Source organism: Trachurus japonicus, chromosome 18, assembly GCF_045865225.1.
Source record: "Trachurus japonicus isolate A0001 chromosome 18, Traja_1.0".
Classification (NCBI taxonomy): Eukaryota; Metazoa; Chordata; class Actinopteri; order Carangiformes; family Carangidae; genus Trachurus; species Trachurus japonicus.
The window spans coordinates 9,697,204-9,719,566 of record NC_140924.1 but is presented as its reverse complement, the minus strand read 5'-3'; the positions used below and the strand labels follow the sequence as shown (position 1 = coordinate 9,719,566).

General features: G+C 43.0%; 4 protein-coding genes and 1 long non-coding RNA gene across 5 annotated transcripts in view; 2 read left to right on the top strand and 3 right to left on the bottom strand.

Moving 5' to 3' along the window:
* Positions 1 to 22,363, top strand: part of LOC146968664 (uncharacterized) — a 91,750-nt gene that overhangs the window by 26,825 nt on the left and 42,562 nt on the right. The gene's annotated exons all lie outside the window — the stretch shown is intronic.
* LOC146968667 (uncharacterized) overlaps positions 1 to 22,363 on the top strand; it is a 33,462-nt gene that overhangs the window by 9,252 nt on the left and 1,847 nt on the right. The gene's annotated exons all lie outside the window — the stretch shown is intronic.
* Positions 5,656 to 10,724, bottom strand: LOC146968670 (uncharacterized). The gene is made up of 3 exons (XM_085760397.1): positions 10,659 to 10,724; positions 6,538 to 6,594; positions 5,656 to 6,498 (listed from the first exon to the last, which is right to left on the bottom strand). Exons 1-3 carry the CDS (start codon positions 10,722 to 10,724, stop codon positions 5,656 to 5,658), a joined length of 966 nt encoding a protein of 321 aa, XP_085616523.1.
* On the bottom strand, positions 12,131 to 13,619 carry LOC146968669 (uncharacterized). The gene is made up of 2 exons (XM_085760396.1): positions 13,603 to 13,619; positions 12,131 to 13,157 (listed from the first exon to the last, which is right to left on the bottom strand). The coding sequence occupies exons 1-2, from the start codon at positions 13,617 to 13,619 to the stop codon at positions 12,131 to 12,133; spliced, it is 1,044 nt and encodes a 347-aa protein (XP_085616522.1).
* Positions 16,047 to 21,899, bottom strand: LOC146968668 (uncharacterized). The gene is made up of 5 exons (XM_085760394.1): positions 21,826 to 21,899; positions 18,085 to 18,238; positions 17,847 to 18,045; positions 17,466 to 17,747; positions 16,047 to 16,108 (listed from the first exon to the last, which is right to left on the bottom strand). Exons 1-5 carry the CDS (start codon positions 21,897 to 21,899, stop codon positions 16,047 to 16,049), a joined length of 771 nt encoding a protein of 256 aa, XP_085616520.1.

Sequence of the window (22,363 nt, the reverse complement as noted above, 5' to 3'; positions counted from 1 at the left end):
AAACAGCGGCTCACTTTACCAAGATAAATGTAGTAGTAGCCTACAACGTGTCCTCTTTCTCTACAAACCACAACTTTGAGGTGAAATGATGTAAAACTGAATCACCAACCGGTTTTGTTGAGGACGACTCGAGGCTGCAGGAGAACATCCAGCAGGTTCCTCTGCCGCTCGATCTCCTGTCTGAAGCCCGAAGCCTCCGCCTCGTATCCGGCTACGACTCTGTCCACGGCCGCTAAGATTTCCTGGGAGGCGGCGGCGAGTCTCTCGGTAACAAATCCTCTCAGAAACTCCACCTCAGACATTTTACTCAAAGTCTTTGTTGTTCCTGGCAGGAGACCCGAGCTGTTTCCCGCTGCTAGACTCTCTTCCCGTTTGTGCACGTCACTACCGGTCAGTGCCGTGGGGGGAAAAGCTGAGCACTGGAAAAGAGAGTAACGACACCACCATTGACTCCCGTGGTAAGGGTTTTGCGCCCCGAGTGGCAGGATATGGGTATTGCAAAAGCGCCCAGAAAACTCATTCACTCCAATGTATGTGTGTTGCCCACTTGCTTGTAAATTGATGAAAACGGCCGTGTTTTTGTTTTTAGGTGTCTTGGTCATATCAAATTATACTTATAATTTGTGTATTACAAAATGTAGATTGAAACATTAATGTAGACAACTGTTTGTTTTTTACTCGCCTATGTGTTAATGTTTATCTGTAAAGGGTCCTCAATGATGCTATTAACGTGGGTGATCTATAAATGTCCTTAAATTATTGAAAATACCACACTTGCTCATTCACCAACAATAGAGAGCCTAAGCGGAAGCAGGAAGTAACGGTCACCATGGGACCTCAACTCTGAAAAACTCGCCATTCAAATGAACGGGACTGAAAGTTTTATTTCGTGATCCGATTGAATTGTGCCATGAGAAAAAAATATGTCCTCTACCTGTTTAAAACATCACGTTTCATCCCGAGAAATCAGCAGTTTGTTGTAAAACTATTGTAAAATAAAATTCAGAAGAATCTGTAAGCAGAAAGACTACAAGTCGTGTAGGTGACGTCACACACCACATGGCGCCCTTCTCTGTGTCAGTTGGTGACGTATTTTCTGTGGGACACAGATCTGTAGTCCGTGGAGCGGTCTTTACACAAAATACATTCTTCTGTTGCCGTTTTATGATAAACGGCTGATTTCTCGGCATGAAACAAAAAGTCAAAATCATTTATTGGTCTCCCGAAGGAGAAATTTCTCTCGGACAGAGAGCAGTGCTGCGTCACAACAAAGACAAAAACAGTACAGGGGAAAAGCAGCAGAGAAGTACTAAAAACATACAATAAAATGATTAAAGTGCAATATGCCTCAGAAAAGTACTAGTGGCAGATGTGTGGACACGCAAACATTCATACACATCATCACACAAACTGCTCATTCATAAGGTTAATGGACAGAAGGATGAGCGAATTTTGAGGCGATTATGCCTACAAACAACACGCAAACATTCATACATATCATCACACAAGCTGCTCATTCATAAATTAATGGACAGAGGGATGAATGAACGAGTTTTTGAGGCGATTGTGACTGCAAACAACACGCAAACATTCATACATAACATCACACTAACTGCTCATTCATAAATTTAATGGACAGAGGGATGAACGAGTTTTTGAGGCGATTGTGCCTGCTCAGAGGGACTCGATATCTTCTACCTGAATTTAAGAGCTCATATTCAGGGAGAAGTGCGTGCGTAGGATCTGCTAGAATAGAGTTTGTCAGCCTAATGGTGGCCTGTTCAAACAGATCTTGAGGTGAGCGTGGGACAGGGGAACCCAAGATTTTGCTAGCCGTCTTGACCAGATTGAGTATTTGAGATTTAGCTTTTACTGTGAGATTACCGAACCAGGACGTAATGCCGTATCTCAGGATGGACTCAATGGCAGCGCAATAGAAGATGTTCATGATGTTAGAACTAACGCCGAACAGGCGGAGTCGCCTGAGAAAGTGAAGGCGCTGATGGATCCTGGCACACACACCTGCCACATGTGTGTGCCAGGTGAGATCACTATCTATATGCACGCCCAAATACTTTACTGAGTCGACTTGTCTGATGTCGTTACCATGTATGGCGACAGGGCGACTGTCACCTACAGATCGTGGGTCAAGAATCACTTCAACAGTTTTACATGTATTGATATACAGTTTGTGAGTATCACACCAAACAACAAACTTATCACTAAGTTTGTTGTTGCCGGGGGGGGGGGGGTCGAGCCACTCCCCCAACCCACTCTACTATGAAAACAACTGCCCTTGCCTACAGAAAAAGTAGCTGTCTTTCTTGATGTAATGTCCCGAAGCAGTCTTGAATACCGTTGGTCTTTTTTCAGTTTAAAGTATCACACCAAACAACAAACTTAGTGATAAGTTTGTTGTTTGGTGTGATACTCACAAACTGTATATCAATACATGTAAAACTGTTGAAGTGATTCTTGACCCACGATCTGTAGGTGACAGTCGCCCTGTCGCCATACATGGTAACGACATCAGACAAGTCGACTCAGTAAAGTATTTGGGCGTGCATATAGATAGTGATCTCACCTGGCACACACATGTGGCAGGTGTGTGTGCCAGGATCCATCAGCGCCTTCACTTTCGTGATGTTTTAAACAGGTAGAGGACATATTTTTTTCTCATGGCACAATTCAATCGGATCACAAAATAAAACTTTCAGTCCCGTTCATTTGTATGGCGAGTTTTTCAGAGTTGAGGTCCCATGGCGCCGTTACTTCCTGCTTCCGCTTAGGCTCTCTATGCAGAGATGTCAGTTCTTGGGCGCTTTTGCAATACCCATATTCTACCACCAGGAGGCGCTTCCATTGAACCAATGCGTGTCGTTACCATGGATGTATTATATTAACGGTCGTTACTCTCTTTTCCAGTGCTCTACTTCCGGTCAGAGCCGGGGGGGGGGGGGTCGAGCCACTCCTTTTTTCATTTTAAAGCAGGAGAATAATGCTCACTCAAGTCTTTGAGCTATTGTCCAATTTACTTTTTTTTTCTTTATTATTGCAAAGTGCAAAATACAGTACAAAAAAGCATATTCAAATTCAATTACAAAAGTTGTTACTTTTAGAACTGAGCGTAGCATTTCTTACATTCAAAAAGAATAGGATATAAACAGAACAACAAAGCAATGAATGAGGAAAACGCTTAATCTTCATAAATAACAAATATCAGCAAAAACCTTCGCTTTTCTCAAGGACCGAGCCTACCGTATTTACTGTAGTTCGGGCGCAACGGAAATCTAACAGCGTCTCACTTTTACCAAGATAAAACATGTCCTCTTTCTCTTCAAACCACAACTTTGAGATGAAATGATCTAAAACTGAATCACCAACCGGCCTCAAAGAAGGACGACTCACACTTAATGGCCCTCATTTATCAAACTTGCGCAGGATCTGGTGTAGATTCTGGTGTAAATATCAGTGTAAGCCAAGTGTCACGTGTGATTTACTAAAAGTGTGTACGCTGCTGATTTCGGCGTAGAACCGGCGTGGTGGTGATAAATCCGGCGACTGAAAACGAGCGTCATTTAAATGTCACGCCCCGATATATTCCTGCTTTAGAGGCGTCGCCCTGCCCCTTTTACGACATGGAGACACGGAAGACGGCCAAGAAGAGGGACTTTACCGACATTACCGCGTTGAACAGGGAGAGGGCGGCAACATTAAATATCTGGACATTGATAGATTGATAGATTTTGTGATTGATAAGCGTCATCCCGGTGGATGGAGGCTGCAGACGCACGTGTCACCGACCACGTCAGGAAACCCAGCGATCTCATGAAATGCTCCTGCAGTTTACTAAACACAAGTGACTGAGGAGAAATCATAGGCATATTACTGCTGCGAACGCGACTTTATGACCATCAGCACCGATTATATGGTTCGGCTGATGGAGGGATGTGAAACACCGGCCCGATGTCCCGCTGACAGGTCCCAAAACACTCCGCCGCGGAGATCAGCTGTATCTGGACAGGTAGCGGAGCCCCCCGCCGGCTCCGGTGTCCGGCAGAGAGAGAGACTGAGGAGCCGTCCGGTCATGCTCTGGTGCTGCAGATGTTGGAAGTTTGTGTGTGTGATCTACAATAACAGGTCTGTCTGTCATTGACTGTTTCTATTTACACAGCTGATTAACGAGCATCTGTCACATCATGGTTTTTAATTCATCTCAGTTGCCCAAAATAAAACTCGAGTTATATTTTCAACACGGACTTGGTTTTATCGTTTCTTTTTTTTTTGGCTACTTTTTATATTTTTATCAATATAAACAACAACAACATGTGGTCCACATCGCTGCGTTATTAGACTATGGTTTAATAATCATTCTGACACAGCAGCACTCCTTCCTGCATGTTCTACGCTGGTTCCAAATGTGCGTACACCTGGTCAGAGCTGGCGTGAGATTTGTGCGTACCGTACGCTCACGCTAAGTTTAATAAATGAGGGCCAATGTGTCCAGACTCAGGATGGTACCTGTGTCGGGTCGACATTGGACGTGACAGGGGCTCTGATGAATGTCACTTGACCGTCACTGGTGAGTTGATGCAGTAGAAGTCAGCAGAATCCAGTAAGAGTCAACAGAGTTGGTAGAAGTCAGTAGAATCAGTGGAATTGGTAGAAATCTTTAGAAATCAGCATTACTCAGTAGAGACAGTAGAAGTCAGTAGTGTCAGGAGAGTCGGTAGAAGTCAGTGGAAGTCAGTAGAGTCAGTTGAAGTCAGTCAGTGGGAGTCAGTAGAGTCAGGTATATTGATGGGTTGTTGATGAGAAGAAGCGATCACCGCTACAAGAGTCAGTAGAAGTCAGTGGAGTCAAGTAGGGCTGTCCCAAACGATTATTTTTCTCCCGATTAATCTATCGACTATTTTTTCGATTAGTCGATTAGTCTAACGATCAAAAACAATCAAAAAATCAGCAGTATATCATAAAACGGCAACGGAAGAATGTATTTTGTGTGACGACGCTCTGTGGACTACAGATCTGGTGTCCCACAAAAAATACGTCACCAACTGACACGGGAAAGGAAGGACGCCATGTGGTGACGTCACCTACGCAACCTGTAGTCTTTCTGGTTACGGATTCTTCTGAATTTTATTTTACAACAGTTTTACAACAAACTGCTGATTTCTCGGCATGAAACGTGATGTTTTAAACAGGTAGAGGTCAAATTTTTTTCTCATGGCACAATTCAATCGGATCACGAAATAAAACTTCGACTCCTGTTCACTTACATGGAGACTTTTTCCGAGTTGAGGTCCCATGGCGACCGTTACTTCCTCCGCTTAGGCTCTCTATTGTTGGAATGAGCTGTTACAGTTCAGCTCAACCAACAACTCTGCAGCCTCACTTACTGCTGTCATTTATTTGTAGCATTAATTTCATGAACAATCCATTTCATACAATTTCAAAATCATGAACTTTAACAAAATATTTTACATGTGAAATTAATTTTCACTGTGTTGTGATGAGATGTTACAGTTCCATAACTGCAGCCTCACACACACTGCTGCTGCCTTCAGTAACAGTCCTGAGTTTACATACACTCATACGTCTCTTCTTGCCAGAAACATCAGAGAATTGATGGCCACAAAAACTTCAACTGTACGTTTACTCAACTAAAATTGCCTTGCCTTTCCTTTCCTTATGGGATTTCATGTGTGTTGCCAAATTCTCCAGCTCCATAAATGTTTTCCCACAAACACTGCAACCAAATGGCTTCTCTTTTGAATGGACTCTTGTGTGAACCAAAAGAGTACACTTAAAGGCAAATCCATTCCCACAAATAGCACAACTAAATGGTTTCTCTTGTTTCTCTTGTGGGTGGTGTCTCAAGTGATAATTTAAACCGAATGAATGTTTAAATTGTTTACCACAGGTAGGGCATTTAAATGGTTTCTCTCCTGTATGGACTCTCATGTGTACTTTAAGATCACATTTGTATTTAAATACTTTACCACAGGTAGTACAGGCAAATGGTTTCTCTCCTGTATGGATCCTCATGTGATGTTTAAGATTAATTCTTCTACTAAATGTTTCACCACAGGCAGCACATTCAAATGGTTTCTCCTGTGTGTGGATTCTCATGTGGAGTTGAAGAGTAGATTTCTGCCTAAAAAGTTTACCACATGTAGCACAATCAAATGGTTTCTCTCCCGTATGGATCCTCATGTGTCTCTCCAAATCCGAGGGTCTGCCAAATTTTTTACCACACTCTGAGCAGCGGCGACACTTCTTACAGTGAGACTTCTTACCAGTGTCACATTCTTTATCACTTACATGAACAGCTTCACTGTTCAAACCTGACCCAGGTTCTCTGGTTTTTCTCCAGTCATCACTGTATTCAGTCTCACAGGACGACTCTGAGACCTCATCATCTGGATCTGGTTGAAGATCTTCATGTTGATCTGAGTTCCTGGCTGGTTCAGATCCTCCACAGTCGTCTCCATCGGCCTCTATCTGTTCAGCTGAGCTGCTGGATGGAGGCTCAGCCTCAGTTTGTCTTTGATGAGGTTGTAGGGACTGAGGTTTCTCCTCCTCATCCTCACTCTTTATATGAACAGAAGTGAGGGGAAACTCAAGAGTGGTCGATCGTTCCTCCTCTTCTTCTTTAAGATGTAGACTCTCTGGGTTCTCCTGATCCAGACTAGAGGTCAACTCAGGAGGATCCTCTGCTTCAATCTTCAACAGGTGCTGATCACCTGCAGAAACAATCAAACACATCATGAACAACAGTCAGTACGTTTACATGCAGAGCTTAATCGAGCTATGCTCAAAATTCGATTTTGGCGTCAAGTCGGACTTCTGTCCTTGTCTCAATTTACATGCAACTGAGAAAACCGAATAACTGACGGGTCCGCCCCCTCATGCGGCGTCACCCGTTGCTTCAGCGGGTTAATACGCCCCCCTGTCCTGTTGACTTCTCTGTCACCTCGTAAAAAACTGAATATAAACAACTTAGTAAGCTTATTAATAAATTCTCAACTGCAGTTCCCGACCAGACGCACCAGTCTGGGCTGGATGCGCGCTGAGAATAGGATACGGGCTTCTTTTTTTTCCTCTCTCTCTCTCTCTCTCTCTCTCTCTCTCTAATAAAACAATCTGGCTGGTGGCGCTGTGTATGTGTGAAATGCATTGAATCTGCGCTGACGTTGTTTTTTTTTTCTTTACTTTGCGGGATTCAGGCGGCTTCTCTGCTCCACTTGGTGCCGTCTCTACTGTTGTGGAGCAGCGCTCATGCATTGTCCAGTTCTACTCCGACTAAGGTGTATACATGACGGAGAAAATCGAATTCCAATCGCATTATCTGGGTGTCTTAATCGGAGTTCTCAACTCCGATTTCAGTCGGACTAAGGTGTTTACATGCACTTCAGTTATCCAGTTATAGTCGGATTAAGGCAATAATTCGGTTTTTTCAAGTGTCATGTAAACGTACTGAGTGTCTTCATACTGTCACTCAACTGGTGTCTCTATGAACTTCTTCTCAGTGGATGCTAGTCTGAGCTGAAGGAATTTTGCTCCTGCCATTGAGTGGATTTGAGTGGACTGAAAAAGGTCGACCTTCCTGTTCCTGCCCTGACCATGTTTTACAGAGGCACCATTGAGACTGTTCTCAAATACTGCATTTCATCTTGGTTTGGCAGCAGCACAGCAGAAGAGAGGCACAATCTAAACAGGGTATTGAGAACAGCAGAGAAAATCATTGGACTGGATTGTCAAGGTAACGCTATCGCTAGCTTGCACAAATAATTTTTTAACAGCTGAATTTTCAGTCCAGTTAGCTTATTTACTAACCCTGGGTAGATCATCATTAGCGCCAGTTAGCAACAGTGTTAGCTTGTAAAAATGACAATCCTGGACATACTAGCCTCTAACAAGATGTTTCACTCAGTCGTTCATTCCCATTATATATTTTCTAGGGAGATGACAAAGATTCTCAATTAGCTACAGGAAGAATTTGCAAAGACAATGATGAACTAAAATAAAGGAATTGTCTGAAAAACGGAAAATCAGTAAAATAAAACTTGCACCTGATTAAACACGAAGAAAACGCTTAATTTCCACAAATAACAAATAGGCTATCTGCAAAATCACGTACGCTTTATGTATCTTTTAGGACCTTCACTTTGCGCAAGGACCGTGCCTACCGTATTTACTCTAGATCGGGCGCAACGGAAATCAAACAGCGGCTCACGTTACCACTTTCGAGCAAAACAGGCCCACTTTACCAAGATAAATAACGTAGTACAACATGTTCTCTTTCTCTACAAACCACAACTTTGAGGTGAAATGATCTAAAACTGAATCACCAACCGGTTTTGTTGAGGACGACTCGAGGCTGCAGGAGAACATCCAGCAGGTTCCTCTGCCGCTCGATCTCCTGTCTGAAGCCCGAAGCCTCCGCCTCGTATCCGGCTACGACTCTGTCCACGGCCGCTAAGATTTCCTGGGAGGCGGCGGCGAGTCTCTCGGTAACAAATCCTCTCAGAAACTCCACCTCAGACATTTTACTCAAAGTCTTTGTTGTTCCTGGCAGGAGACCCGAGCTGTTTCCCGCTGCTAGACTCTCTTCCCGTTTGTGCACGTCACTACCGGTCAGAGCCGTGGGGGGAAAAGCTGAGCACTGGAAAAGAGAGTAACAGCACCACCATTGACTCCCGTGGTAAGGGTTTTGCGCCCCGAGTGGCAGGATATGGGTATTGCAAAAGCGCCCAGAAAACTCATTCACTCCAATGTATGTGTGTTGCCCACTTGCTTGTAAATTGATGAAAACGGCCGTGTTTTTGTTTTCATGTGTCTTGGTCATATCAAATTATACTTATAATTTGTTTATTAAAAAATGTAGATTGAAACATTAATGTAGACAACTGTTTGTTTTTTACTCCCCTATGTGTTATTGTTTATCTGTAAAGGGTCCTCAATGATGCTATTAACGTGGGTGATCTATAAATGTCCTTAAATTATTGAAAATACCACACTTGCTCATTCACCAACAATAGAGAGCCTAAGCGGAAGCAGGAAGTAACGGTCACCATGGGACCTCAACTCTGAAAAACTCGCCATTCAAATGAACGGGACTGAAAGTTTTATTTCGTGATCCGATTGAATTGTGCCATGAGAAAAAAATATGTCCTCTACCTGTTTAAAACATCACGTTTCATCCCGAGAAATCAGCAGTTTGTTGTAAAACTATTGTAAAATAAAATTCTGAAGAATCTGTAAGCAGAAAGACTACAAGTCGTGTAGGTGACGTCACACACCAAATGCCGCCCTTTCCCGTGTCAGTTGGTGACGTATTTTCTGTGGGACACAGATCTGTAGTCCGTAGAGCGGTCTTTACACAAAATACATTCTTCTGTTGCCGTTTTATGATAAACGGCCGATTTCTCGGCATGAAACGTGATGTTTTAAACAGAGGACATATTTTTTTCTCATGGCGCAATTCAATTAGCCTGATGCATCAGCCGCTTATTTCATTACATTTCATATGGCGTCTGAACACGAGCCGTAGAGATTTGTTTGCTTCCGGGAGGCGGTTGCTTCCGTTTGCTTCGACTAATCGCTGCTGCTTGGCGGTGACGTATGCTATGCGCCGGAAGCCGGGTGGTTTAGCATTGTAGTCTTTTTGAGCATATTGAAAACATGTGTAGGCTATTGACATCCAAACCCGGTAGGAAGAAGTCCAAAAACGTCTTTGCCCTCCAAAAAATTCGTCAAACATGCTTCTTGTTCTGGCTTTAAGTCTTCAATATCCGGAATAGTTTCAAGCACAGAGCGTATAACTTCGCCGACATCCATCTCGTCAACTGTTTACCGCAGCTTGGGAACTACACCGGTATTTAAGTTTGGGCGCTTCAGTTCAACGTCATCGCCCGTCATCGCCACATCTGCTCGCTGATTGGTCCTACCGTTTTGGCGGACGGAGCAAACCGAAACGCATTGCTAGTTTCCTGACTACATGGTTGAGGCAAATGAAATTCGCCGGAACCAGTAGGCGGCGCCAGCCTGGCTACAATTCAATCGGATCACAAAATAAAACTTTCAGTCTCATTCATTTGTATGGCGAGTTTTTCCAGAGTTGAGGTCCCATGGCGCCGTTACTTCCTGCTTCCGCTTAGGCTCTCTATGCAGAGATGTCAGTTCTTGGGCGCTTTTGCAACCAATGCGTGTCGTTACCATGGATGTATTATATTTAACGGTCGTTACTCTCTTTTCCAGTGCTCTACTTCCGGTCAGAGCCGGGGGGGGGGGGATCGAGCCACTCCCCCAACCCACTCTACTATGAAAACAACTGCACTTGCCTACAGAAAAAGTAGCTGTCTTTTTTGATGTAATGTTACGAAGCAGTCTTGAATACCGTTGGTCTTTTTTCATTTTAAAGCAGGAGAATAATGCTCACTCAAGTCTTTGAGCAAAATCACATAAGCTTTATGTATCTTTTAGGACCTTAGCTTTTCTCAAGGACCGAGCCGACCGTATTTACTCTAGTTCGGGCGCAACGGAAATCAAACAGCGTCTCACTTTTACCAAGATAAATGTAGTACAACATGTCCTCTTTCTCTTCAAACCACAACTTTGAGATGAAATGATCTAAAACTGAATCACCGACCGGCCTCGAAGAAGGACGACTCACACTTAATGTGTCCAGACTCAGGATGGTACCTGTGTCGGGTCGACATTGGACGTGACAGGGGCTCTGATGAATGTCACTTGACCGTCACTGGTGAGTTGATGCAGTAGAAGTCAGCAGAATCCAGTAAGAGTCAACAGAGTTGGTAGAAGTCAGTAGAATCAGTGGAATTGGTAGAAATCTTTAGAAATCAGCATTACTCAGTAGAGACAGTAGAAGTCAGTAGTGTCAGGAGAGTCGGTAGAAGTCAGTGGAAGTCAGTAGAGTCAGTTGAAGTCAGTCAGTGGGAGTCAGTAGAGTCAGGTATATTGATGGGTTGTTGATGAGAAGAAGCGATCACCGCTACAAGAGTCAGTAGAAGTCAGTGGAGTCAAGTAGGGCTGTCCCAAACGATTATTTTTCTCCCGATTAATCTATCGACTATTTTTTCGATTAGTCGATTAGTCTAACGATCAAAAACAATCAAAAAATCAGCAGTATATCATAAAACGGCAACGGAAGAATGTATTTTGTGTGACGACGCTCTGTGGACTACAGATCTGGTGTCCCACAAAAAATACGTCACCAACTGACACGGGAAAGGAAGGACGCCATGTGGTGACGTCACCTACGCAACCTGTAGTCTTTCTGGTTACGGATTCTTCTGAATTTTATTTTACAACAGTTTTACAACAAACTGCTGATTTCTCGGCATGAAACGTGATGTTTTAAACAGGTAGAGGTCAAATTTTTTTCTCATGGCACAATTCAATCGGATCACGAAATAAAACTTCGACTCCTGTTCACTTACATGGAGACTTTTTCCGAGTTGAGGTCCCATGGCGACCGTTACTTCCTCCGCTTAGGCTCTCTATTGTTGGAATGAGCTGTTACAGTTCAGCTCAACCAACAACTCTGCAGCCTCACTTACTGCTGTCATTTATTTGTAGCATTAATTTCATGAACAATCCATTTCATACAATTTCAAAATCATGAACTTTAACAAAATATTTTACATGTGAAATTAATTTTCACTGTGTTGTGATGAGATGTTACAGTTCAATAACTGCAGCCTCACACACACACTGCTGCCTTCAGTAACAGTCCTGAGTTTACATACACTCATACGTCTCTTCTTGCCAGAAACATCAGAGAATTGACGGCCACGAAAACTTCAACTGTGCGTTTACTCTCCTTCATGGATTCTTGTGAACACGTAAAGATCTTCCTGTTGACAAAATGTCTCATCACAAAACTGCAACTAAATGATTTAAGGTGTCTTAACACTACCTACTGCCTGACATGTACTCCACACACACTACAAGAAAATGGTTTAACTTCTGTATGGACTTTCATGTCCCTCCCACCCTTTCCCCTGCTGTTAGACCGGCCTCCCCTCCCTTCCCATGGACCAGTCTGCCACCCAGTCCCCCCATTGAGCTGGCCAACTCTCCCTGCCCCTGTTGTAAAAACGGGCTATACAAATAAAATTGCCTTGCCTTGCCTTTTCTTATGGGATTTCATGTGTGTTGCCAAATTCTCCAGCTCCATAAATGTTTTCCCACAAACACTGCAACCAAATGGCTTCTCTTTTGAATGGACTCTTGTGTGAACCAAAAGATTACACTTAAAGGCAAATCCATTCCCACAAATAGCACAACTAAATGGTTTCTCTTGTGGGTGGTGTCTCAAGTGATAATTTAAACCGAATAAATGTTTAAATTGTTTACCACAGGTAGGGCATTTAAATGGTTTCTCTCCTGTATGGACTCTCATGTGTCGTTTAATATCACATCTGTAATTAAATACTTTACCACAGGTAGTACAGGCAAATGGTTTCTCTCCTGTATGGATCCTCATGTGAAGTTTAAGATGACTTCTTACACTAAATGTTTCACCACAGGCAGGACATTCAAATGGTTTCTCCTGTGTGTGGATTCTCATGTGGACTTGAAGAGCAGATTTACGCCTAAAAAGTTTACCACATGTAGCACAATCAAATGGTTTCTCTCCTGTATGGGTCCTCATGTGTCTCTCCAAATCCGAGGGTCTGCCAAATGTTTTCCCACACTCTGAGCAGCGGTGACACTTCTTACAGCGAGACTTCTTACCAGTGTCACATTCTTTATCACTTACATGAACAGCTTCACTGTTCAAACCTGACCCAGGTTCTCTTGTTTTTCTCCAGTCATCACTGTCTTCAGTCTCACAGGACGACTCTGAGACCTCATCATCTGGATCTGGTTGAAGATCTTCATGTTGATCTGAGTTCCTGGCTGGTTCAGATCCTCCACAGTCGTCTCCATCGGCCTCTATCTGTTCAGCTGAGCTGCTGGATGGAGGCTCAGCCTCAGTTTGTCTTTGATGAGGTTGTAGGGACTGAGGTTTCTCCTCCTCATCCTCACTCTTCACATGAACAGAAGTGAGGGGAAACTCAAGAGTGGTCGATCGTTCCTCCTCTTCTTCTTTAATATGGAGACTCTCTGGGTTCTCCTGATCCAGACTGGAGGTCAACTCAGGAGGATCCTCTGCTTCAATCTTCAACAGGTGCTGATCACCTGCAGAAACAATCAAACACATCATGAACAACAGTGTCTTCATACTGTCACTCATATAACTGGTGTCTCTATGAACTTCTTCTCAGTGGATGCTAGTCTTAGCTGAAGGAATTTTGCTCCTGCCATTGAGTGGATTTGAGTGGACTGAAAAAGGTCGACCTTCCTGTTCCTGCCCTGACCATGTTTTACAGAGGCACCATTGAGACTGTTCTCAAATACTGCATTTCATCTTGGTTTGGCAGCAGCACAGCAGAAGAGAGGCACAATCTAAACAGGGTATTGAGAACAGCAGAGAAAATCATTGGACTGGATTGTCAAGGTAACGCTATCGCTAGCTTGCACCAGTTATTTTTTTGCTGAATTTTCAGTCCAGTTAGCTTATTTACTAACCCTGGGTAGATCATCATTAGCGCCAGTTAGCAACAGTGTTAGCTTGTAAAAATGACAATCCTGGACATACTAGCCTCTAACAAGATGTTTCACTCAGTCGTTCATTCCCATTATATATTTTCTAGGGAGATGACAAAGATTCTTAGCTACAGGAAGAATTTGCAAAGACAATGATGAACTAAAATAAAGGAATTGTCTGAAAAACGGAAAATCAGTAAAATAAAACTTGCACCTGATTAAACACGAAGAAAACGCTTAATTTCCACAAATAACAAATAGGCTATCTGCAAAATCACGTACGCTTTATGTATCTTTTAGGACCTTCACTTTGCGCAAGGACCGTGCCTACCGTATTTACTCTAGATCGGGCGCAACAGAAATCAAACAGCGGCTCACGTTACCACTCTCGAGCACAACAGGCTCACTTTACCAAGATAAATGTAGTAGTAGCCTACAACGTGTCCTCTTTCTCTACAAACCACAACTTTGAGGTGATCTAAAACTGAATCACCAACCGGTTTTGTTGAGGACGACTCGAGGCTGCAGGAGAACATCCAGCAGGTTCCTCTGCCGCTCGATCTCCTGTCTGAAGCCCGAAGCCTCCGCCTCGTATCCGGCTACGACTCTGTCCACGGCCGCTAAGATTTCCTGGGAGGCGGCGGCGAGTCTCTCGGTAACAAATCCTCTCAGAAACTCCACCTCAGACATTTTACTCAAAGTCTTTGTTGTTCCTGGCAGGAGACCCGAGCTGTGTCCCGATGCTAGACTCTCTTCCCGTTTGGGCACGTCACTACCGGTCAGAGCCGTGGGGGGGAAAAACTGAGCACTGGAAAAGAGAGTAACGACACCACCATTGACTCCCGTGGTAAGGGTTTTGCGCCCCGAGTGGCAGGATATGGGTATTGCAAAAGCACCCAGAAAACTCATTCACTCCAATGTACTGTATGTGTTGCCCACTTGCTTGTAAATTGATGAAAACGGCCGTGTTTTTGTTTTTAGGTGTCTTGGTCATATCAAATTATACTTATAATTTGTTTATTAAAAAATGTAGATTGAAACATTCATGTAGACAACTGTTTGTTTTTTACTCCCCTATGTGTTATTGTTTATCTGTAAAGGGTCCTCAATGATGCTATTAACGTGGGTGATCTATAAATGTCCTTAAATTATTGAAAATACCACACTTGCTCATTCACCAACAATAGAGAGCCTAAGCGGAAGCAGGAAGTAACGGTCACCATGGGACCTCAACTCTGAAAAACTCGCCATTCAAATGAACAGGACTGAAAGTTTTATTTCGTGATCCGATTGAATTGTGCCATGAGAAAAAAATATGTCCTCTACCTGTTTAAAACATCACGTTTCATCCCGAGAAATCAGCAGTTTGTTGTAAAACTATTGTAAAATAAAATTCAGAAGAATCTGTGACCAGAAAGACTACAAGTCGTAGGCTCTCTATGCAGAGATGTCAGTTCTTGGGCGCTTTTGCAACCAATGCGTGTCGTTACCATGGATGTATTATATTAACGGTCGTTACTCTCTTTTCCAGTGCTCTACTTCCGGTCAGAGCCGGGGGGGGGATCGAGCCACTCCCCCAACCCACTCTACTATGAAAACAACTGCCCTTGCCTACAGAAAAAGTAGCTGTCTTTCTTGATGTAATGTCACGAAGCAGTCTTGAATACCGTTGGTCTTTTTTCATTTTAAAGCAGGAGAATAATGCTCACTCAAGTCTTTGAGCTATTGTCCAATTTACGTTTTTTTTCTTTATTATTGCAAAGTGCAAAATACAGTACAAAAAAGCATATTCAAATTCAATTACAAAAGTTGTTACTTTTAGAACTGAGCGTAGCATTTCTTACATTCAAAAAGAATAGGATATAAACAGAACAACAAAGCAATGAATGAGGAAAACGCTTAATCTTCATAAATAACAAATATCAGCAAAATCACGTACGCTTTATGTATCTTTTAGGACCTTAGCTTTTCTCAAGGACCGAGCCTACCGTATTTACTCTAGTTCGGGCGCAACGGAAATCAAACAGGTCTCACTTTTACCAAGAAGACAAATGTAGTACAACGTGTCCTCTTTCTCTTCAAACCACAACTTTGAGATGAAATGATCTAAAACTGAATCACCAACCGGCCTCAAAGAAGGACGACTCACACTTAATGTGTCCAGACTCAGGATGGTACCTGTGTCGGGTCGACATTGGACGTGACAGGGGCTCTGATGAATGTCACTTGACCGTCACTGGTGAGTTGATGCAGTAGAAGTCAGCAGAATCCAGTAAGAGTCAACAGAGTTGGTAGAAGTCAGTAGAATCAGTGGAATTGGTAGAAATCTTTAGAAATCAGCATTACTCAGTAGAGATAGTAGAAGTCAGTAGTGTCAGGAGAGTCGGTAGAAGTCAGTGGAAATCAGTAGAGTCAGTTGAAGTCAGTCAGTGGGAGTCAGTAGAGTCAGGTATATTGATGGGTTGTTGATGAGAAGAAGCGATCACCGCTACAAGAGTCAGTAGAGTCAGTAGAAGTCAGTGGAGTCAAGTAGGGCTGTCCCAAACGATTATTTTTCTCCCGATTAATCTATCGACTATTTTTTCGATTAGTCGATTAGTCTAACGATCAAAAAATCAGCAGTATATCATAAAACGGCAACGGAAGAATGTATTTTGTGTGACGACGCTCTGTGGACTACAGATCTGGTGTCCCACAAAAAATACGTCACCAACTGACACGGGAAAGGGCGCCATGTGGTGACGTCACCTACGCGACTTTCTGGTTACGGATTCTTCTGAATTTTATTTTACAACAGTTTTACAACAAACTGCTGATTTCTCGGCATGAAACGTGATGTTTTAAACAGGTAGAGGTCAAATTTTTTTCTCATGGCACAATTCAATCGGATCACGAAACGAAACTTCGACTCCTGTTCACTTACATGGAGACTTTTTCCGAGTTGAGGTCCCATGGCGACCGTTACTTCCTCCGCTTAGGCTCTCTATTGTTGGAATGAGCTGTTACAGTTCAGCTCAACCAACAACTCTGCAGCCTCACTTACTGCTGTCATTTATTTGTAGCATTAATTTCATGAACAATCCATTTCATACAATTTCAAAATCATAAACTTTAACAAAATATTTTACATGTGAAATTAATTTTCACTGTGTTGTGATGAGCTGTTACAGTTCAATAACTGCAGCCTCACACACACACTGCTGCTGCCTTCAGTAACAGTCCTGAGTTTACATACACTCATACGTCTCCTCTTGCCAGAAACATCAGAGAATTGACGGCCACAAAAACTTCAACTGTACGTTTACTCTCCTTCATGGATTCTTGTGAACACGTAAAGATCTTCCTGTTGACAAAATGTCTCATCACAAAACTGCAACTAAATGATTTAAGGTGTCTTAACTCTACCTACTGCCTTACATGTACTCCACACACACTACAAGAAAATGGTTTAACTTCTGTATGGACTTTCATGTCCCTCCCACCCTTTCCCCTGCTGTTAGACCGGCCTCCCCTCCCTTCCCATGGACCAGTCTGCCACCCAGTCCCCCCATTGAGCTGGCCAACTCTCCCTGCCCCTGTTGTAAAAACGGGCTATACAAATAAAATTGCCTTGCCTTTCCTTTCCTTATGGGATTTCATGTGTGTTGCCAAATTCTCCAGCTCCATAAATGTTTTCCCACAAACACTGCAACCAAATGGCTTCTCTTTTGAATGGACTCTTGTGTGAGACAAAAGAGTATACTTTAAGGCAAATCCATTCCCACAAATAGCACAACTAAATGGTTTCTCTTGTGGGTGGTGTCTCAAGTGATAATTTAAACCGAATGAATGTTTAAATTGTTTACCACAGGTAGGGCATTTAAATGGTTTCTCTCCTGTATGGACTCTCATGTGTCGTTTAAGATCACATTTGTATTTAAATACTTTACCACAGGTAGTACAGGCAAATGGTTTCTCTCCTGTATGGATCCTCATGTGATGTTTAAGATTAATTCTTCTACTAAATGTTTCACCACAGGCAGCACATTCAAATGGTTTCTCCTGTGTGTGGATTCTCATGTGGAGTTGAAGAGTAGATTTCTGCCTAAAAAGTTTACCACATGTAGCACAATCAAATGGTTTCTCTCCTGTATGGATCCTCATGTGTCTCTCCAAATCCGAGGGTCTGCCAAATTTTTTACCACACTCTGAGCAGCGGCGACACTTCTTACAGCGAGACTTCTTACCAGTGTCACATTCTTTATCACTTACATGAACAGCTTCACTGTTCAAACCTGACCCAGGTTCTCTGGTTTTTCTCCAGTCATCACTGTATTCAGTCTCACAGGACGACTCTGAGACCTCATCATCTGGATCTGGTTGAAGATCTTCAGGTTGATCTGAGTTCCTGGCTGGTTCAGATCCTCCACAGTCGTCTCCATCGGCCTCTATCTGTTCAGCTGAGCTGCTGGATGGAGGCTCAGCCTCAGTTTGTCTTTGATGAGGTTGTAGGGACTGAGGTTTCTCCTCCTCATCCTCACTCTTTATATGAACAGAAGTGAGGGGAAACTCAAGAGTGGTCGATCGTTCCTCCTCTTCTTCTTTAAGATGTAGACTCTCTGGGTTCTCCTGATCCAGACTAGAGGTCAACTCAGGAGGATCCTCTGCTTCAATCTTCAACAGGTGCTGATCACCTGCAGAAACAATCAAACACATCATGAACAACAGTCAGTACGTTTACATGCAGAGCTTAATCGAGCTATGCTCAAAATTCGATTTTGGCATCAAGTCGGACTTCTGTCCTTGTCTCAATTTACATGCAACTGAGAAAACCGAATAACTGACGGGTCCGCCCCCTCATGCGGCGTCACCCGTTGCTTCAGCGGGTTAATACGCCCCCCTGTCCTGTTGACTTCTCTGTCACCTCGTAAAAAACTGAATATAAACAACTTAGTAAGCTTATTAATAAATTCTCAACTGCAGTTCCCGACCAGACGCACCAGTCTGGGCTGGATGCGCGCTGAGAATAGGATACGGGCTTCCTTTTTTCCTCTCTCTCTCTCTCTCTCTCTCTCTCTCTCTCTCTCTCTCTCTCTCTCTCTCTCTCTCTAATAAAACAATCTGGCTGGTGGCGCTGTGTATGTGTGAAATGCATTGAATCTGCGCTGACGTTGTTTTTTTTTTCTTTACTTTGCGGGATTCAGGCGGCTTCTCTGCTCCACTTGGTGCCGTCTCTACTGTTGTGGAGCAGCGCTCATGCATTGTCCAGTTCTACTCCGACTAAGGTGTATACATGACGGAGAAAATCGAATTCCAATCGCATTATCTGGGTGTCTTAATCGGAGTTCTCAACTCCGATTTCAGTCGGACTAAGGTGTTTACATGCACTTCAGTTATCCAGTTATAGTCGGATTAAGGCAATAATTCGGTTTTTTCAAGTGTCATGTAAACGTACTGAGTGTCTTCATACTGTCACTCATATAACTGGTGTCTCTATGAACTTCTTCTCAGTGGATGCTAGTCTGAGCTGAAGGAATTTTGCTCCTGCCATTGAGTGGATTTGAGTGGACTGAAAAAGGTCGACCTTCCTGTTCCTGCCCTGACCATGTTTTACAGAGGCACCATTGAGACTGTTCTCAAATACTGCATTTCATCTTGGTTTGGCAGCAGCACAGCAGAAGAGAGGCACAATCTAAACAGGCTAGTGAGAACAGCAGAGAAAATCATTGGACTGGATTGTCAAGTTAACGCTATCGCTAGCTTGCACAAATTATTTTTTAACAGCTGAATTTTCAGTCCAGTTACTAACCCTGGGTAGATCATCATTAGCGCCAGTTAGCAACAGTGTTAGCTTGTAAAAATGACAATCCTGGACATACTAGCCTCTAACAAGATGTTTCACTCAGTCGTTCATTCCCATTATATATTTTCTAGGGAGATGACAAAGATTCTCAATTAGCTACAGGAAGAATTTGCAAAGACAATGATGAACTAAAATAAAGGAATTGTCTGAAAAACGGAAAATCAGTCAAATAAAACTTGCACCTGATTAAACACGAAGAAAACGCTTAATTTCCACAAATAACAAATAGACTATCTGCAAAATCACGTACGCTTTATGTATCTTTTAGGACCTTCACTTTGCGCAAGGACCGTGCCTACCGTATTTACTCTAGATCGGGCGCAACGGAAATCAAACAGCGGCTCACGTTACCACTCTCGAGCACAACAGGCCCACTTTACCAAGATAAATGTAGTAGTACAACATGTTCTCTTTCTCTACAAACCACAACTTTGAGGTGAAATGAGGTAAAACTGAATCACCAACCGGTTTTGTTGAGGACGACTCGAGGCTGCAGGAGAACATCCAGCAGGTTCCTCTGCCGCTCGATCTCCTGTCTGAAGCCCGAAGCCTCCGCCTCGTATCCGGCTACGACTCTGTCCACGGCCGCTAAGATTTCCTGGGAGGCGGCGGCGAGTCTCTCGGTAACAAATCCTCTCAGAAACTCCACCTCAGACATTTTACTCAAAGTCTTTGTTGTTCCTGGCAGGAGACCCGAGCTGTTTCCCGCTGCTAGACTCTCTTCCCGTTTGGGCACGTCACTACCGGTCAGAGCCGTGGGGGGAAAAGCTGAGCACTGTAAAAGAGAGTAACAGCACCACCATTGACTCCCGTGGTAAGGGTTTTGCGCCCCTAGTGGCAGGATATGGGTATTGCAAAAGCGCCCAGAAAACTCATTCACTCCAATGTATGTGTGTTTCCCACTTGCTTGTAAATTGATGAAAACGGCCGTGTTTTTGTTTTTAGGTGTCTTGGTCATATCAAATTATATTTATAATTTGTGTATTACAAAATGTAGATTGAAACATTAATGTAGACAACTGTTTGTGTGTTAATGTTTATCTGTAAAGGGTCCTCATTAACGTGGGTGATCTATAAATGTCCTTAAATTATTGAAAATACCACACTTGCTCATTCACCAACAATAGAGAGCCTAAGCGGAAGCAGGAAGTAACGGCGCCATGGGACCTCAACTCTGAAAAACTCGCCATTCAAATGAACGGGACTGAAAGTTTTATTTCGTGATCCGATTGAATTGTGCCATGAGAAAAAAATTTGTCCTCTACTTGTTTAAAACATCACGTTTCATCCCGAGAAATCAGCAGTTTGTTGTAAAACTATTGTAAAATAAAATTCAGAAGAATCTGTAACCAGAAAGACTACAAGTCGTGTAGGTGACGTCACACACCAAATGCCGCCCTTTCCCGTGTCAGTTGGTGACGTATTTTCTGTGGGACACAGATCTGTAGTCCGTGGAGCGGTCTTTACACAAAATAAGCTACATTCTTCTGTTGCCGTTTTATGATAAACGGCCGATTTCTCGGCATGAAACGTGATGTTTTAAACAGGTAGAGGACATATTTTTTTCTCATGGCACAATTCAATCGGATCACGAAATAAAACTTCCAGTCCCGTTCATTTGTATGGCGAGTTTTTCAGAGTTGAGGTCCCATGGCGCCGTTACTTCCTGCTTCCGCTTAGGCTCTCTATGCAGAGATGTCAGTTCTTGGGCGCTTTTGCAACCAATGCGTGTCGTTACCATGGATGTATTATATTAACGGTCGTTACTCTCTTTTCCAGTGCTCTACTTCCGGTCAGAGCCGGGGGGGGGGGAATCGAGCCACTCCCCCAACCCACTCTACTATAAAAACTGCCCTTGCCTACAGAAAAAGTAGCTGTCTTTTTTGTTGTAATGTTACGAAGCAGTCTTGAATACCGTTCGTCTTTTTTCATTTTAAAGCAGGAGAATAATGCTCACTCAAGTCTTTGAGCTATTGTCCAATTTACGTTTTTTTTCTTTATTATTGCAAAGTGCAAAATACAGTGCAAAAAAGCATCAAATTCAATTACAAAAGTTGTTACTTTTAGAACTGAGCGTAGCATTTCTTACATTCAAAAAGAATAGGATATAAACAGAACAACAAAGCAATGAACGAGGAAAACGCTTAATCTTCATAAATAACAAATATCAGCAAAATCACGTACGCTTTATGTATCTTTTAGGACCTTAGCTTTTCTCAAGGACCGAGCCTACCGTATTTACTCTAGTTCGGGCGCAACGGAAATCAAACAGGTCTCACTTTTACCAAGATAAATGTAGTACAACATGTCCTCTTTCTCTTCAAACCACAACTTTGAGATGAAATGATCTAAAACTGAATCACCAACCGGCCTCGAAGAAGGACGACTCACACTTAATGTGTCCAGACTCAGGATGGTACCTGTGTCGGGTCGACATTGGACGTGACAGGGGCTCTGATGAATGTCACTTGACCATCACTGGTGAGTTGATGCAGTAGAAGTCAGCAGAATCCAGTAAGAGTCAACAGAGTTGGTAGAAGTCAGTAGAATCAGTGGAATTGGTAGAAATCTTTAGAAATCAGCATTACTCAGTAGAGACAGTAGAAGTCAGTAGTGTCAGGAGAGTCGGTAGAAGTCAGTGGAAGTCAGTAGAGTCAGTTGAAGTCAGTCAGTAGAGTCAGTAGAGTCAGGTATATTGATGGGTTGTTGATGAGAAGAAGCGATCACCGCTACAAGAGTCAGTAGAGTCAGTAGAAGTCAGTGGAGTCAAGTAGGGCTGTCCCAAACGATTATTTTTCTCCCGATTAATCTATCGACTATTTTTTCGATTAGTCGATTAGTCTAACGATCAATTTTTTGACTAATCTAACGATTATTTTTTGGTTGACGATTAGTCATTTA